Below are 14,708 nucleotides of genomic sequence, written 5' to 3' on the forward strand. Positions count from 1 at the left end.
ATATATATATATATATATATACATATATATATATGGCTAATATGCAAAGTATCGAGTGGGGATTTGCGTGTTTTGTTTACCGCTGTATTCCCAGTACCTAGAAAAGTGTCTGGTACAGACAGGCGCAAAGTTAATGCTTTTCTAATGTATTAATGGGAGTCCAGAGTTGGTCCACGTTCTTGAGGATGGAAATGGGTCAGGGAAAGGTTTTGGGGATAGAGGGGACCTTAGGGAGTTACCCAGGACTAGAGAAGAGGGGCAGAGGGCACAGCCCACGCGAAGGCTAGGGATGAGCCCTGATTACTGGAGTGCTCAAACCAGTGAAGGAGGAAGCTTGGAACAGAGTCTCTGCTCCAGCAGAGGTAGCGCCCTGCGGTCCCGAAGCCCTGAGCTCAGGCATCCCGCCCACAGAGCGCAGGGTCTGGGCGGGGCTGGGGCTCCAAGGGGCGGGGTTACGTGATTGCGTCACACGTCGTACGTCGCCGCGCGCGTGCGCTCCTTTCCACGTGCGAAAGCCCCTTACTCGTGGGGTTCCGGACGCCGCAGAAACCGGACCCGCGCCGCTCTGCTCTCGCCATGAAGCCAGGTGCGGGGCGGGGCGGGGAGGGGGTCGGAGGTCAGGGACTGGAGCCGGCGGGAATGGGGTGCGGGGCCTTGGCCTGGAGGCAGGGGTTCTGAGGCCCGGGTCCGCGCGGGGAGGGAGTCCTGGTTCCGTGTCTTGTGGGAGAGGGTCTTGGTTCCGCGCTGTGGTTAATTCTGAGCCTAGGGTCCAGGTGTGGGAGTGTGTGACTGGCTTCGGAGGTCACGGTCGTGTGTCGAGAGTCTGTCCTGGGCTGGGCGTCCTGAACTGACACCCGTCTCATTGGGGTCTTGATCAGGTTCTCGGGTGTTGGAGCGGGGCGGCAGTCGGTGTTCGTGACCCGAGTTTGGGTCCAGGCGTCTGGGGTCGGAGCTCTCCGGGCTTCGGTTTGGGGAATCTCTCTTGGTTCGGAGGTGTCGTCTCCGAGAGCTGAGTCTAGGAGGCCCCCGCTTGCCGCCGCTACCTCCGTCCCCTTGGCCCCCAACCCGCTACCTTCTCGGAGCGGCCGGAGACGGTGAGGACTCCCGGCTTGATTGTCCGCCTCCCTCTAGCCCACTTTCCCGCTCCACTTCCTCCCAGGGGGGCGGGTCCCTGAGGTTGGAGTGGAGAGCGTGGGCCTGGTGCTGCTCAAATACGCGGTGCGCAAACTTCCAAGTCCAGGGTAGGATTAGCGGGGTCGGGGAGGAGGTAGTCACCGGGCGGGAGTGCTTTTATTTATCCGATTTTTCTCCAGATTATGATGATCCCACCCCACCACCCTCCGGAGGGAATGCTGAGAGCCCTGGCTTTGACAGCAGAAAGGCCCCAGTTCAAAGTTTCCATCCCGGCTCTGCTTTTTAACTTATTGTGTGACTTTGGGCAAGTGGTTTTACCTCTTGGTGCCTCAGTTTTCTCATCAATAAAATGGCGCCCAGTTACAATTTAGTAAGATCTTGTTAAGAAAAAATAGCACTGGGCGGTAATCATTTTGCAGCATATAAGTGTATCCGATCAAAGGTTGTACACTTTAAACTTACACAATGTTATGTGAAAATTATAGTTCAGTAAAGCTGATAAAAATAGCACAGTGCTTGAGATACAGTAGTGTTGGCTCCAATTGTTATGTTTATATTTTTTTTCAAGGGGAACACAATTAGGACCCTTATTCCTGGTATCTCAGCTCTTCCTCAGTCAGCCTGCGCCCATCCCTCCAACTTGCTCCACTGGAGTTGGGGAAGTCTCCCCACTTGGGACCAAAAGCGTCTGTTTTCTGCTACAGACACTTTTGCCCCCTCTCAGCCTGTGGAGAGGTTGGGTCACCTGGTGAGGGGGGTTTGTGGATCCATGGCCCCTTCCTAGTTCTCTTTCTCTTCCGTGGTTGGGGATCTGCTGATGGAGTGGGGTGGGAGGTGCTAGGACAGTGATGGCGAACCTTTTGAGCTCGGCGTGTGAGCATTTTGAAAAACCCTAACTTAACTCTGGTGCCGTGTCACATATAGAAATTTTTTGATCTTTGCAACCATAGTAAAACAAAGACTTATATTTTTGAACTTTTTATATTTATTTTATATATTTAAATGCCATTTAACAAAGAAAAATCAACCAAAAAAATGAGTTCTCGAGTCACCTCTGACACGCGTGTCATAGGTTCGCCATCACTGTGCTAGGATGTGTATCTTCCACTGAGACCCTGGCATTGCCACAGGCATCCTGTGATCTGGTTCTCCCAGGAATGGAGGCTACACATTCCTCCCAACCCTTCCCCTCAGTGTGTTTGGATATGAAGTTGTCAGAAGTCAGCTCTTCAGGGGGATTTTAGTCTGAATAAGAGAGGAAGCTTTGGGGAGATTCTGAGCAAGGACCCGATGTGTCAGACTTGATTGACACTTGTTTTTTTAAAGGACCCTCTGTAAAAAGAGTTTAGGGGAGCAAGAGTGGAAACAGGCACATCAGTAGGAAGTTGGTTGCGGTAATCTACAAGGAGATGATGTGACTTGGACCAGGGCAGTAGCAATCAACCTGGCTGACAAATTGTTACCATTTGGAATAGATTTTAAAGACAAAATCAACAGCTTGTATGTGAGTGTGAGAGAGAAGTCACGGATAACCAAGGGTTTTGGCCTGTGAGACTGGAAGGGTAGAGTTGCCATTTTTGAGATGGGGAAGTCTGTGGGAGGAGAAGTTTTTGGTGAGGAGTGGGTAATTTCAGTACATTTTTTATAAGAGCCCCAGGATTTGAAATGGATCAAGATAGGTTTTGAGTGTCTGGGACTAAAAGTTTATTCTCATACCCATTGTACTCCATGCCATGCCCCTACTTTCCAGGTCTCTGTTCTGTCAGGCCTGAGTAGAGAGTCTCTTAGACCTAATGGTTTCTCCCCTAAGTAGGAGGGAGGACTCATTGCCTTAAGTTTGAATAATATTCAAACTGTGTGCTAGGCAGTATACTAAGTGTTTTATGTGTATTGTCATTTAATCTTTTCAAGTCTATGAAGAGGGCACTGCATTATCTCCATATCTCTGTTTTAGAGATGTTTTCAAGACTTCCGGGAACCTTCTCTACTCTCTAGGATTGCAAATGGTGTGGCCATCTCCCTGTGTGGGATACATGAACTGCTTGAGGAGAGGAACCAGGGCTCTGATCACCATCGGATCTCCTGCTTCTTAAATGAACAGAGTGGCTGCTTTCTCCATGAAGCAGAACCCAGAGGCTTAAGAGTCATCAGCAGATGGTGTACCTAATATTTCTTGAGCCTATACTTTGTGCCAGATGTTATGCAGGGTGCTGGGGATGCAGTGGTGACCAAAACAATTAAATATCCCTGTTCTTTTGGACTTGGTTCTAATGGAGGAGGCAGGCATTAATAATGTTAAAAATGCCATGGATGAGGCCCTGGCTGGGTAGCTCAGCTGGTTAGAGTGTCATCCTGATAAACCAAGGTTGTGGCTTCAATCCCCAGTCAGGGCACATAAAAGAATCAACCAATGAATATATAAATAAGTAGAACAACAAATTCTCTTTCTTTTTCCCCTTCCCTCTCTCTCCATCTCCCCCCTCCCCCTCTCTCCCTTATTCCCTCCCTTCCTCTCTCTAAAATCACTCAATTAAAAAAAAAATACCATGGATGGTAATTGTTAGGGGGAAAAAAGAAAGTGGGGTAAAGGGCCAACATGGCCCAGTGGTTGAGCGTCGGCCTATGGACCAGGAGGTCATGGTTCGATTCCTAGGCAGGCCTTATGCCCAGGTTGCAGGTTCAATCCCCAGTGTGGGGCGTGTAGGAGGCAGCCTATCAGTGCTTCTCATCATTGATGTTTCTTTCTCTCCCTCTCCTGTCCTCTCTGAAATCAATAAAAATATATAAGAAAGAAAGAAGGGAGGGAGGGAGCCAGAGAAGGAAAATTTAATCAGGGACCTGAGTACTGTGAAAGAGTGGGTGAGCCAAGCAGATGTTCACAGGATCCAGGCAGTGGAAACAGCAGATGTTAAAGGTTGAAAAGCTGGAAAGTGAGTTTGTTCTTGGGGAGGAAGAACATAGTGCCCAGCATAAAGAGAGTGAGGTCAGGAAACTTAGCAGAAGTCAGAGCCCTGTGATGTTGGGTCTCAATTTGGGCTGCATATTAAGATAACCTGGACAACTTTAAAAAGCTCCCATACCCAGGCCCTAGCCAGTTTGGCTGAGTGGATAGAGCATCGGCCTGCGGACTATAGGGTCCAGGGTTCGATTCTGGTCAAGGGCACATGCCTTTGTTGTGGGCCCGATCCCCAGTAAGGGCGTGCAATAGGCAGCCAATCGATGATTCTCATCATTTGATGTTTCTATCTCTCCCTTCCTCTCTAAAATCAATAAAGTTTTTTTTTTGTGTTGTTGTGTTTTTTTTAAAAAAAGCTCCCATACCCAGGCTCCCACCCAAGACAATTAGAATGTCTAGGTTCCAGGGATTAGCCAAAGGTGAGACCCACTGCTTTTAGGATGTTCGGAGCCAGAGAAAGGAATTTTGATTTCATTTGAATGTGATGGGAAATCACTGAGGAGATTTGGAAAGGGTACTGATGAGATCTGATGCCCTGTTTTAAAAAGGGCATCACTAGCTGTAGTCAGAGAGGGAGGGTAAGAAAAAAGGTTAACAAATCTTGGTTATGTGTAGGAGTTTTGAAACTTAATTTTTACCGATTTATTAGGAATAGCTATTAGAAGTTGTACATATTCATCTTTAGTGCCATTAAGATGCATGAAGTTTTCATAGGAAGTGAATATAATGTACCTTTACAAAAACGTTAGCAAGTTTGCTATTGAATAGTTTATATCAAGTCCGATTATTTATTTATTTTTAATCTTTTTCTTAATCCTCATTTAAGGATTTTTTCCATTGATTTTTATTTATCTTTAATATATTTTTATTGATTTCAGAATGGAAGGGGGAGAGAGATAGAAACACCAATGAAGAGAGAGAGAGCCATTGATCAGTTGCCTTCTGCATACCCCTACTGGGGATCAAGCTGCAACCCAGGCATGTGCCCTGACCATGACCTCCTGATTCATAGGTCGACACTCAACCACTGAGCCACACGGGTGGGCTGATTTTTAGAGCGGAAAAGGAGGGAGGAAGGGAATCGAACCTAAGACCCTTCAGTGCATGGCTGACACACTAACCACTGAGTACCCCAGCCAGGGCTCAAGTCAGATTATTTTAAATCAACATTAATCTTCACACTATTTTTTAAATTGGTGATTTTTCTGACTGTTACTAAAGAGCTCTTGAAATTGTCAAAAATCACATATTGAATCTGTTAGCACCAGAAGTCTGTCTGCTTCATTGTTTTGTGCTCAGTGAAGTGAAGAACATTTGCACTATCCTGAATGATGAAAATTAAGTCTCTGAATCTTTTTTTTTCTTAAACTTTCAATCTTGTTGATAAGCCCTTAACTGCTTATGAACTGTTGCCCATCCATAAAGCACAATTTGTTTTTCTTTTTTATTCTGTTTTTCCCTGAGCTGGCAGAGACTTCTGCAGTCTTGGAAGCAGGAGATCAGTTAGCAGGAGAGGCATCACACCAAGCTCCCTTCTGTTTGGGTGTTTGCACTTTTGTTCCAGATACAAGGGTAGGCGTAGGAAGATGTTTCCAGGAACTGGGTGACCCTACCACCCCAGGGAGCACATGCATGCACGCGTACACTAACGCGCGCACACACACACATGCGCACACACATACACGCACATGCGCACGCAGTGTTCTGCAGACTAATTACTATCCTATATAATAATCCTATATAATAAAAGGTTAATATGTTCCCAGGGAGCACATGCATGCACGCGTACACTAACGCACACACACACACACATGCGCACACACATACATGCACATGCCCACGCAGTGTTCTGCAGACTACTATCCTATATAATAATCCTATATAATAAAAGGTTAATATGTGAAACAACTGGTCGCTATGACGCACACTGACCACCAGGGGGCAGACACTTAACGAAGGAGCTGCCCCCTGGTGGTCAGTGCTCCAGAAGCCGGGCTCATGGCTGGTGAGTGCAGTGGCAGTGGCGGGACCCGCCTCCATGGCATCCCCTGAGGGCTCCTGGACTGCGAGAGGGCACAGGCTGGCACCCCCCCGTGCATGAATTTTGTGCACTGGGCCTCTAGTTCAATATAGAATGAATTCTGTGAATCTACCATTCAACCAAGAACAGAATATTGACAGTAAGATACATCTACCTTTGTACCCCTCCCTATCCTAACCCCATAATTTCTCCCTTCCATTACCCAGTATCATGGGTTTTGCATTTATCATCCCTTGACTCTTGTGGAATGAAGGTGGGACATCAGTTACCACATATTTCACCACAGCATAGCATTGTTTCACTTCAGTTGCTGAACTTTATAGAAAGGACTAGAGGCCTGGTGCATGAAAATTCATGCACTAGAGAGGGGGGTGTCCCCTCAGCCTGGCCTGCCCCCCTTACAGTCCGGGAGCCCTCAGGGGCGGGAGGTGACCTGGTGATCAGGGGAAGGCGACGCCCCCATCACACCTCTACTGCTGCCACTGCCGGCAGCGCAAGCCTCGGCCGGCCCTGGTTACCTGAGCCTCGTCAGTTGCCTGCGCCTTGGACCTGCCCTGGGCAGCTAGGCAGCCAACATCCGAGGCTTGCCTGCGCCTCAGGCCGTGCAGAAGCCAGCCAATTAATGATTCTCTCTCATCATTTATGTTTCTTTCTCTCTCTCCCTCTTCCCTCCTCTCTGAAATCAATACAAATATATTTTTAAAAAATTTAAATAAAGCAATATGTCTCTAAGAGCTAGCTGAAAGATCTGTGGGACTCCGGTGGCAGGCGCAAGGAGTGGCCAGACCCACCTGAGGACGGGTCCAGCTGCACTATGCTTCTGCCCCACCCCGCCCCATGGGGCTGAAAGGACTGGGGACTCTGGCGGGGCTGAGGGGACTGGGCGCCGCTATCTTTGTGATGGCATGACTATCAATTTGCATATTCCCTCTTTATTAGGATATTATATTGAATGTGGTTTCCTTAGACTTGCTTTGTCACATAACATTTTGATTCTAAGATTTATCTATCTTTTGCAGGTAGCTATAGGTCCTTTTCATTTTTATTGTAAATATTTCCCTTTTTTTCCTTTTTTTGTCCATTGTGCCTGTGGACATTTGAGTTAGTCCTGATTTTTCTGCTGTTGTGGACATTCATGTACATGCTGCCTGGTACACGTTTCTCCGTTTTCTCTCCTGAGTAGAATTGTGAGGTGCAGGAGTAACTTCCAGCTTCGTTGCCCTGATTCCTGTTTCTGTTTCCATTACAGGTTTCAGCCCCCGTGGGGGCGGCTTCGGTGGCCGAGGGGGCTTTGGTGACCGTGGGGGTCGAGGTGGAGGCCGAGGCGGCTTTGGTGGGGGCCGAGGTGGCTTTGGTGGGGGCCGAGGTCGTGGTGGAGGCTTCAGAGGCCGTGGACGAGGAGGAGGAGGAGGAGGAGGAAGAGGTGAGTGAGATTGGGAGATATGATGGAGGAGGCTTTCCCTGAGCTTGGGGGGTGGAGTGGGAATAAATGTGGGGTCTCCCTCTCTCACTGGGTCTCTCCCTTGTAGGTGGCGGGTTCCAGTCTGGTGGCAACCGGGGTCGTGGTAGGGGAGGAAAAAGAGGAAATCAGTCAGGGAAAAATGTGATGGTGGAACCTCACCGGCATGAGGGTGAGTGAAGAAGGCAAGGAACCTGCTGAGGGTGGGGTGGGGTGGGGTGGGGCCCAGAGTCCTCACCGCTGTTCTGATCCCCTCACTTAGGTGTCTTCATTTGTCGTGGAAAGGAAGATGCCCTAGTTACCAAGAATCTGGTCCCTGGAGAATCAGTTTATGGAGAAAAGAGAGTCTCAATTTCGGTGAGACCTGGGCTCCTCTCAAATCCACCAGGGCCCCAGCTGATGTACTGGTCTCCCTGCCTCCACCATGTGTCCTACTTGGGACAGCGCGGGCATTGTCTTAATACATAAGTCAGATCACGCACTTCCCTCCCCACGTGCCTTCTGTGACTCCCACTGCCTTCAGGTTAATGTTCCAGGTGTGGCCGGAAGGCCCTTCACATTTCTGTTTCCCCTCGCCACTCCCTGGCCTCACCTCCTTCCACTGTCCCTCTGACTGAGTGTCTTCTAGCCCACTGACCTTGCTGTTCCCCTGCCTGGAATACTCGTCTCCCAGCTCTATGTGTGACTGGTTCCCTCTTACACCAGCGTGTCTGGTCAGGTGTGACCTTGTCTTTCTCAAAGGCCGTCTTTCACTACCCCGTCTGTAAAAAAACAGCCCTCACCACCTATCTCTTGCCCTATTTTTCTTGGTTAATCCTCACCTGAGGATATTTTTCCATTGATTTTTAGAGAGAGTGGAAAAGAGAGAGAAAGACAGAGAAACATCGATGTGAGAGAAACACATCAATTGGTTGCCTCCTGCACGAGCCCTGACCAGGGCCCAGGCCAGGGAGGAGCCTGCAACTGAGGTACGTGAACCAACCCCTTGACTGGAGCCGAAACCGGTTTGGCTCAGTGGATAGAGCGTCGGCCTGCGGACTGGAGGGGCCCAGGTTTGATTCCGGTCGGGGGCATGTACCTGGGTTGCGGGCACATCCCCAGTAGGAGATGTGCAGGAGGCAGCTGATCAATGTTTCTCTCTCATCGATGTTTCTGACTCTCTATCTCTCTTCCTTCCTCTCTGTAAAGAATCGATAAAGTATATTTAAAAAAAAAACAAAAAAAAACCCTTGACTGGAATCGAACCCGGGACCCTTTGGTCTGCAGGCCGACACTCTATCCACTGAGCCAAACTGGCTAGGGTGTCCTATTTTTCAAAGATTTTTTAAAATTGATTCAGAGAGAGAGAGAAGAAGAGAAAGGGAGAAACATTGATGTGAGAGCAAAGCGATAGGCTGCCTCCTGCACACCCGTACTGGGTGTTGAGCCCAAAACCTGGGCATGTGCCCTGACCAGGAATTGAACTGGCAACCTTTCTGTGTAGGAGACTGAAGCCCAACCAACCAAGCCACACAGGCCAGGTCCCCCTATTATCCCATGTCATTTTCTTTATGGCCAGGCGCATTCCTGCCTCAGGGCTTTTCTGCTGTATTTCCTGCCGCCTGGAATGAGCTCTCCCTCCCAAGATAACTTGAATGGCCCCTCACCTTCTTCAGGTCTGCTTCTTGGCTCTTCCCTGGCCACCCTTTCTCATGTTCACCTGTCTCTCACCCTGCTCCCTGTACTTCATATCTACTTTTCTGGCTTGATCCTTTCTCCTTAGTGCCTGTCACTGGCTTCTATGTCAACTGTGTGTGTCAGTCAGTTCATTACATTCTTACTCTTTCAGGGCACGGGTCTTTGTCTCGGTAACTATGTATCCCCAGTGCCTAATATAGGGCCTGCGCACAGTATGTCCTGGCACGGCAAATGTTTGTGGAAGGAATTCATAGATCTGATATGATCTTGTCTCTGTGTTTATTGTCTGGTGTTGACCCTTTTCCATGAGTTAGTAGCTTCCATTATAAGGCAGACACTGCATCTGTTGTGGTCACTGAAAAGTGCCCACATTTGTTTCTTGTACAGTGATTTAGTTCCTTTGAGGGCCGTAGGGTTAAGGGCAGTGGGGGCTTGCAGAAGAGTCTGACACTGACTTCCATCCCATCTCTCCTGGCCTAGGAGGGAGAGGACAAAATCGAGTATCGTGCCTGGAACCCCTTCCGCTCCAAGCTGGCAGCAGCGATCCTGGGCGGAGTGGACCAAATCCACATCAAGCCAGGGGCCAAGGTGCTCTACCTTGGGGCTGCCTCGGGCACCACCGTCTCTCATGTCTCTGACATCGTAGGCCCGGTGAGTGGATGAAGTTTTGGGGATTAGATAATGAGTAAGGGCTGGTGGTAAGGTAGGAGGGAGAGGAAGGCTGCTGCTTCTGCCAACCTGGAGTCAGAGGCCCTGGCTCCTTCCCTGCATGGCATGGCATGGAGCTAGGCCTTTCCCTACTAGAGCGCCTGTGAGTAAAAGAAGCAGCTTGAACTACCTGCTCTCCAAAGCCTCATTCAGCTTCATTTCTGAGTTCTTGGTCCAGAGGAAAGGGGCATGGGCATTGGATGACTGTTGTTAGCCAGGCCCAGAACTGAGTATACACCAGACTACCGTGGATATACCAGACTACTTGATTTAGTTGCCCTTTTAAAAAATTTATGCCCCCAAAATCTGATCTTCTAGTTTCTCTTGAAAGAACAAATCTCATTTTCTGGGCCTGCATTTCGGTGTGGCTGTACAAGCTCCCTGTTGAGAGGGTACCTGTGCATGTCATTTCATGACCTCCAGTTCATCTACATTACAGAGCCTATAAAACCCAGGCTCTGGTGCAGGCATTTAACAGTGGCATGACATTCACAAGTTATTTCATCTCTTTGGGCCTCAGTTTACCCCTCTGGAAAATAGGGTTATTGCGAAGATAAATGAGTTAATTCCTGTAAAGTGCTTAGAGCAATGCCTGGTCTATTGCAGATATTCTTAGCTGTTATGACTTCATCTCTGTGTGCTAGCTTCCTAGTTTTAAGCCTGTACTGGGGGCTTGGGTTTTCACATCAGGCAAAGCGGGAGTGAATAAACCTCGGCCAGCAACTTCATGTCTCTGGACCTCAGTTTATTCATCTGTAAAATGGACATAATAATAATAATTGTTAAGTGGTAGGGTTTAGATTTGGAGATTTGAAGATATGCTGCATGCAGTGTATGGGCCCAAAGTAGGTGCTCCATACATGAGAACTAGTATCATTGTTGTTATTTGATTTATTTAGGATGGTCTGGTCTATGCAGTTGAGTTTTCCCACCGCTCTGGCCGTGACCTCATTAACTTGGCCAAGAAGAGGACTAACATTATTCCTGTCATTGAAGATGCTCGGCACCCGCACAAATACCGCATGCTCATTGGTGAGGGATCAGGGGTTGGCCCAGGTCGGGTAGGATAGGCCACTCCAGGTTTCCTGGAAGAGGCCAGGGCCCTAATTTGGATGGAATTGGAATGGATGAGCAGGCCTCTTGAGTCTGCAGGAATAAAAAGGGTGGGGGGAGCCAGGTGAGGTTGAGAAGATGGTGGATCTGCTTCAGGGTCTCTGGCACCTTCAGATGCCAGCCTCCTCTCTTATCTCGTGCCCCTCTCCCTAGGCCTAGGCTGCCCCATACTTCCTTCCTCCCTCTAAAATATGGTACTTTTACACTGCCCCTGGCTTATGTAGAAAAGCCTCCTTCAGCTCTAGCTGGTGTTTCTCAGTGGTTATAGCATCGGCACACACACTGAAAGGTCATGGGTTCAATTCCCAATCAAGGGCACATACTTGGGTTGCAGTTTCAATCCCCAGGCAGGTGTGGGAGGCAACCAATCAATGTTTCTCTCTCACCCCTCCCCCTCCCCCCTCCCCCACTCTCAAAAAAAAAAAAATCAATGGAAAAAATATCCTTGGGTGAGGAGTAAGAACAACAACAACAACAAAAAGCCTCCTTCAGAGGTCCTCCTCATGGTCTGTTGAGATCATAACCCAGAAGCACAAACTGAATGTGGCCTGGCCCAGAGGAGCCCATTGTAAATATCAATTATTTTGATTTTTTAAAAAATATTAAGAAGCAAGATGTAAAAATGGAATTCTTTATAAAATCACCCTCTGAGGTAACATACGAACAATTTGATGTCTGCTTTTTCCAACTTTAAAAAGTTAGTTTCATTACAACATCTTCCCATATTTTTAAGTTTTTGGGTTTTTTTAGTCATACTGCCTTAAAAATATTATTTTGCATTCTGCTGGTTTCTGTGAGTTTTTTTCCATGCACCTATACCAGTGATGGCGAACCTTTTGAGCTCGGCGTGCCAGCATTTTGAAAAACCCTAACTTAACCCTGGTGCTGTGTCACATATAGAAATTTTTTGATATTTGCAACGATAGTAAAACACTTATATTTTTGATATTTATTTTATATATTTAAATGCCATTTAACAAAGAAAAATCAACCAAAAAAATGAGTTCGCGAGTCACCTCTGACACGCGTGTCATAGGTTCGCCATCACTGACCTATACCATACCCCTTGTCCTGCAACTTGTTTTCATCTGATAATCCTGCAAATGCTCTTGCCTGTAAGTGCTCACCTTTATTTGCCTTTTTGATGACGTGTCTGTTCTCCCCCCCCCCCCCCCCCCCCCCCCCCTCGAGGGCAGGGTCCGGGTATGACTCGTCTCTCTGTCCCCCATGCCCGGCCCAGGGCTGGCCACAGAGTAGGTGGCAACCATGGGTTACAAGAGGCATGAATGATGTGACTGGGTTTTGGACCCATCTTGGGGGCACCGTGGAGGGAGGGGCATCAGAGGGGGGAAGTGAGACTGGAAGCAGGGAAGACCGCCAGGAGTCTACAGGCCCCCTGGGAGGAGCTGGGAAGATCAGCAGACCCAGCTTTTAACTGCCACTTCCTTCTCCCTAGCAATGGTGGATGTGATCTTTGCCGATGTGGCCCAGCCAGACCAGACCCGGATTGTAGCCCTGAATGCCCACACCTTCCTACGTAATGGAGGACACTTTGTGATTTCCATTAAGGTGCGGGTCTTGGAGGAGTCTAAGTATTTTCTCTATCATCAACTGCCAAGTAGCCAGTCAAAACAAGGGAGCCTTCATCCCCCCTAATCCATTCAGTCTATTCTCAGCCTTTATTCCCACACAGCTCCCTACAAGCCATTCCCTGGCCCGAGTCAAATATCACATGATGAGTAATGTCTGCAAAACTAGCATCTTTGGGTTTAAAGAGGCAATAGAACGTAGTGGTCAAGTGCATGATCTCTGAGTCTGACAATTTGAGCTTGGATTCCAACTCACTGTGTAACTTTGAACAAGTTCCTTAATCTGTGTGCTTGTAAAATGAAAATACTATATGTGTAAAATAGAAATATTAGTCCAATTTTTTAGTGTCTATGTGAAGTATTTAGAACAGCCTGGTGTAGAATAAATACTAGATAAATGCTAGTTGCACTTTAAAAAACATTTTACTTTGAAATACAGAGAATTCTGCCATGTGCCTTTCAACCAGATTCACCATTTTGTTAGCCTTTTGGTACATTTATTTTCATATTCTCAGCTGCATTATTATTGTTAAAGGGGAAGCAGAAGGGGGGAAAAAGCCCTGAGTGTAAAATTTAAACACTGGCTTTTAGATGATAGGACTCTGTTGAAGGCTAACTGTTCCAAATCCAGACCAAATTGAAAATTTCCAAAACTTGAGTTTCACCATTTCCAGTAAAAACAAGTACTTCTAATTTAAAGAGCACAGAAAAGGGTAAATAGCTCAAAGCCTTGCTGCAGACTTCAAATCCTCTCTCCTCTGTAGGCTAACTGCATTGACTCCACCGCATCTGCTGAGGCAGTATTTGCCTCTGAAGTGAAAAAAATGCAACAGGAAAACATGAAGCCCCAGGAGCAGTTGACTTTAGAGCCATATGAAAGAGACCACGCTGTGGTCGTGGGTGTGTACAGGTGAGCAGGGGGCCCAGTATTCCACCAGGACAGATGTCTCTGGCCCCTGCACCCCAGAGCCACACGGTTCAATACTTGTTAGGAGTGCCCCTAAAGTGGTGACAAGCTCTGATGCCTCTCATCTTCCTCTCACAGGCCGCCCCCCAAGGTGAAGAACTGAAGGCTGGCTCTTCATCTGGATTGCTAGAGATTGTGTTGCTACTGTTACACGTGTGTTTTTCTATTAAAAGACTAATCCGTCCTTCCCGTCTGGGTCTGCTGCTGATTGCTTGGCGACTTCCATTGACAACAGGGCGGAATGCGCCCTTAGTTAACTTGCGTGGTGGTGGTTGTGGGGGGTGGACGGTCTCAGCCGATCACACAGCGCATGCTCCTTTCTTAGCTGCCTCTTGCGCCACCCTAGCCTGGATTTTGGCGCTTGGGCGGAGCTCACTGCGCATGTGTGCTGGTAAGCTCCGCTGAGCAGGCGCAGTGTATTGCCGTGAGTCACGTGAGGGAGCGGATGGGGTGGGGGCGGAGCCCGAAGCCTGTGCGGAGGGGGGGCCGGTTTGTTGTGGTTGCCATTTTGCTGGTTGCATTACTGGGTAATCAGGGCCCTGCTTCGCTGCGTCCACCGGATATCTTCAGCCAGTGGGCAGGCCTGAGCTCGGGCTTCCCGAGCAGTTTGAGTCCCCTTGCCTGCGTTCTCAGGTAACGAAGTGGCTACAGATGGGGCGCGGCTCGCGCTCCGCCCTCCCCCTGTCGCCGGGAGACTTAGGAGGCGCAGGGAGGAGAGGAGTGGGGCGGCGGGCAGGTGCAGGCCATGCCTAACTATTCATAGTTGGATTCCTGGAAGGGCATAGCCCGAGAGAGTTGTCCTGGGAAGGGGTTCTGGGGTCCCGCTCCCGCCCTTTGTTTGGGCTCGGCTCTGCCCGCTGCATCATTGTCGCCTAGCAACAACCGCCCCGAGCTGTGATTGGTTGAGCTCTTGGGCCCAGCGACCAATGGCACGGTTGTTGCCATGGCAGGTGTGGACTGCCAAGTTCAGGCCTGCCCGCTGGCCCTGGCGGCCCTCCAAAATGGGAGGCCAGACGCCTGTGTCCCTGGGGGCCGGTGGCTGCGTGGGGCGGGGCCGGCGGGTC

General features: G+C 48.8%; 2 protein-coding genes across 2 annotated transcripts in view; both read left to right on the forward strand.

Moving 5' to 3' along the window:
- The first annotated feature begins 475 nt into the window (after positions 1–475).
- Positions 476–13,830, forward strand: FBL (fibrillarin). Its single transcript, XM_014541731.1, has 9 exons — positions 476–586; positions 7,381–7,554; positions 7,661–7,762; positions 7,853–7,947; positions 9,748–9,918; positions 10,875–11,007; positions 12,545–12,657; positions 13,442–13,587; positions 13,723–13,830. The coding sequence occupies exons 1-9, from the start codon at positions 577–579 to the stop codon at positions 13,745–13,747; spliced, it is 969 nt and encodes a 322-aa protein (XP_014397217.1). The 5' UTR covers positions 476–576; the 3' UTR covers positions 13,748–13,830.
- A 282-nt stretch (positions 13,831–14,112) lies between these two features.
- The window catches only part of DYRK1B (dual-specificity tyrosine-(Y)-phosphorylation regulated kinase 1B), a 9,601-nt gene continuing 9,005 nt past the window's right edge, over positions 14,113–14,708 (forward strand). The window contains exon 1 of the mRNA XM_005868808.2: positions 14,113–14,277. The gene's annotated coding sequence lies outside the window, so the exon portion shown is untranslated. The remainder of the gene's footprint in view (positions 14,278–14,708) is intronic.

Source organism: Myotis brandtii, unplaced genomic scaffold (assembly GCF_000412655.1).
Source record: "Myotis brandtii unplaced genomic scaffold, ASM41265v1 scaffold277, whole genome shotgun sequence".
Classification (NCBI taxonomy): domain Eukaryota; kingdom Metazoa; phylum Chordata; class Mammalia; order Chiroptera; family Vespertilionidae; genus Myotis; species Myotis brandtii.

Coding starts and splice junctions, on each gene's coding strand:
- FBL (XM_014541731.1), top strand. Junction 7,948..9,747: donor AAAAGAGAGTCTCAATTTCG/GTGAGACCTGGG, acceptor CTCCTGGCCTAG/GAGGGAGAGGACAAAATCGA. Junction 12,658..13,441: donor ACTTTGTGATTTCCATTAAG/GTGCGGGTCTTG, acceptor TCTCCTCTGTAG/GCTAACTGCATTGACTCCAC.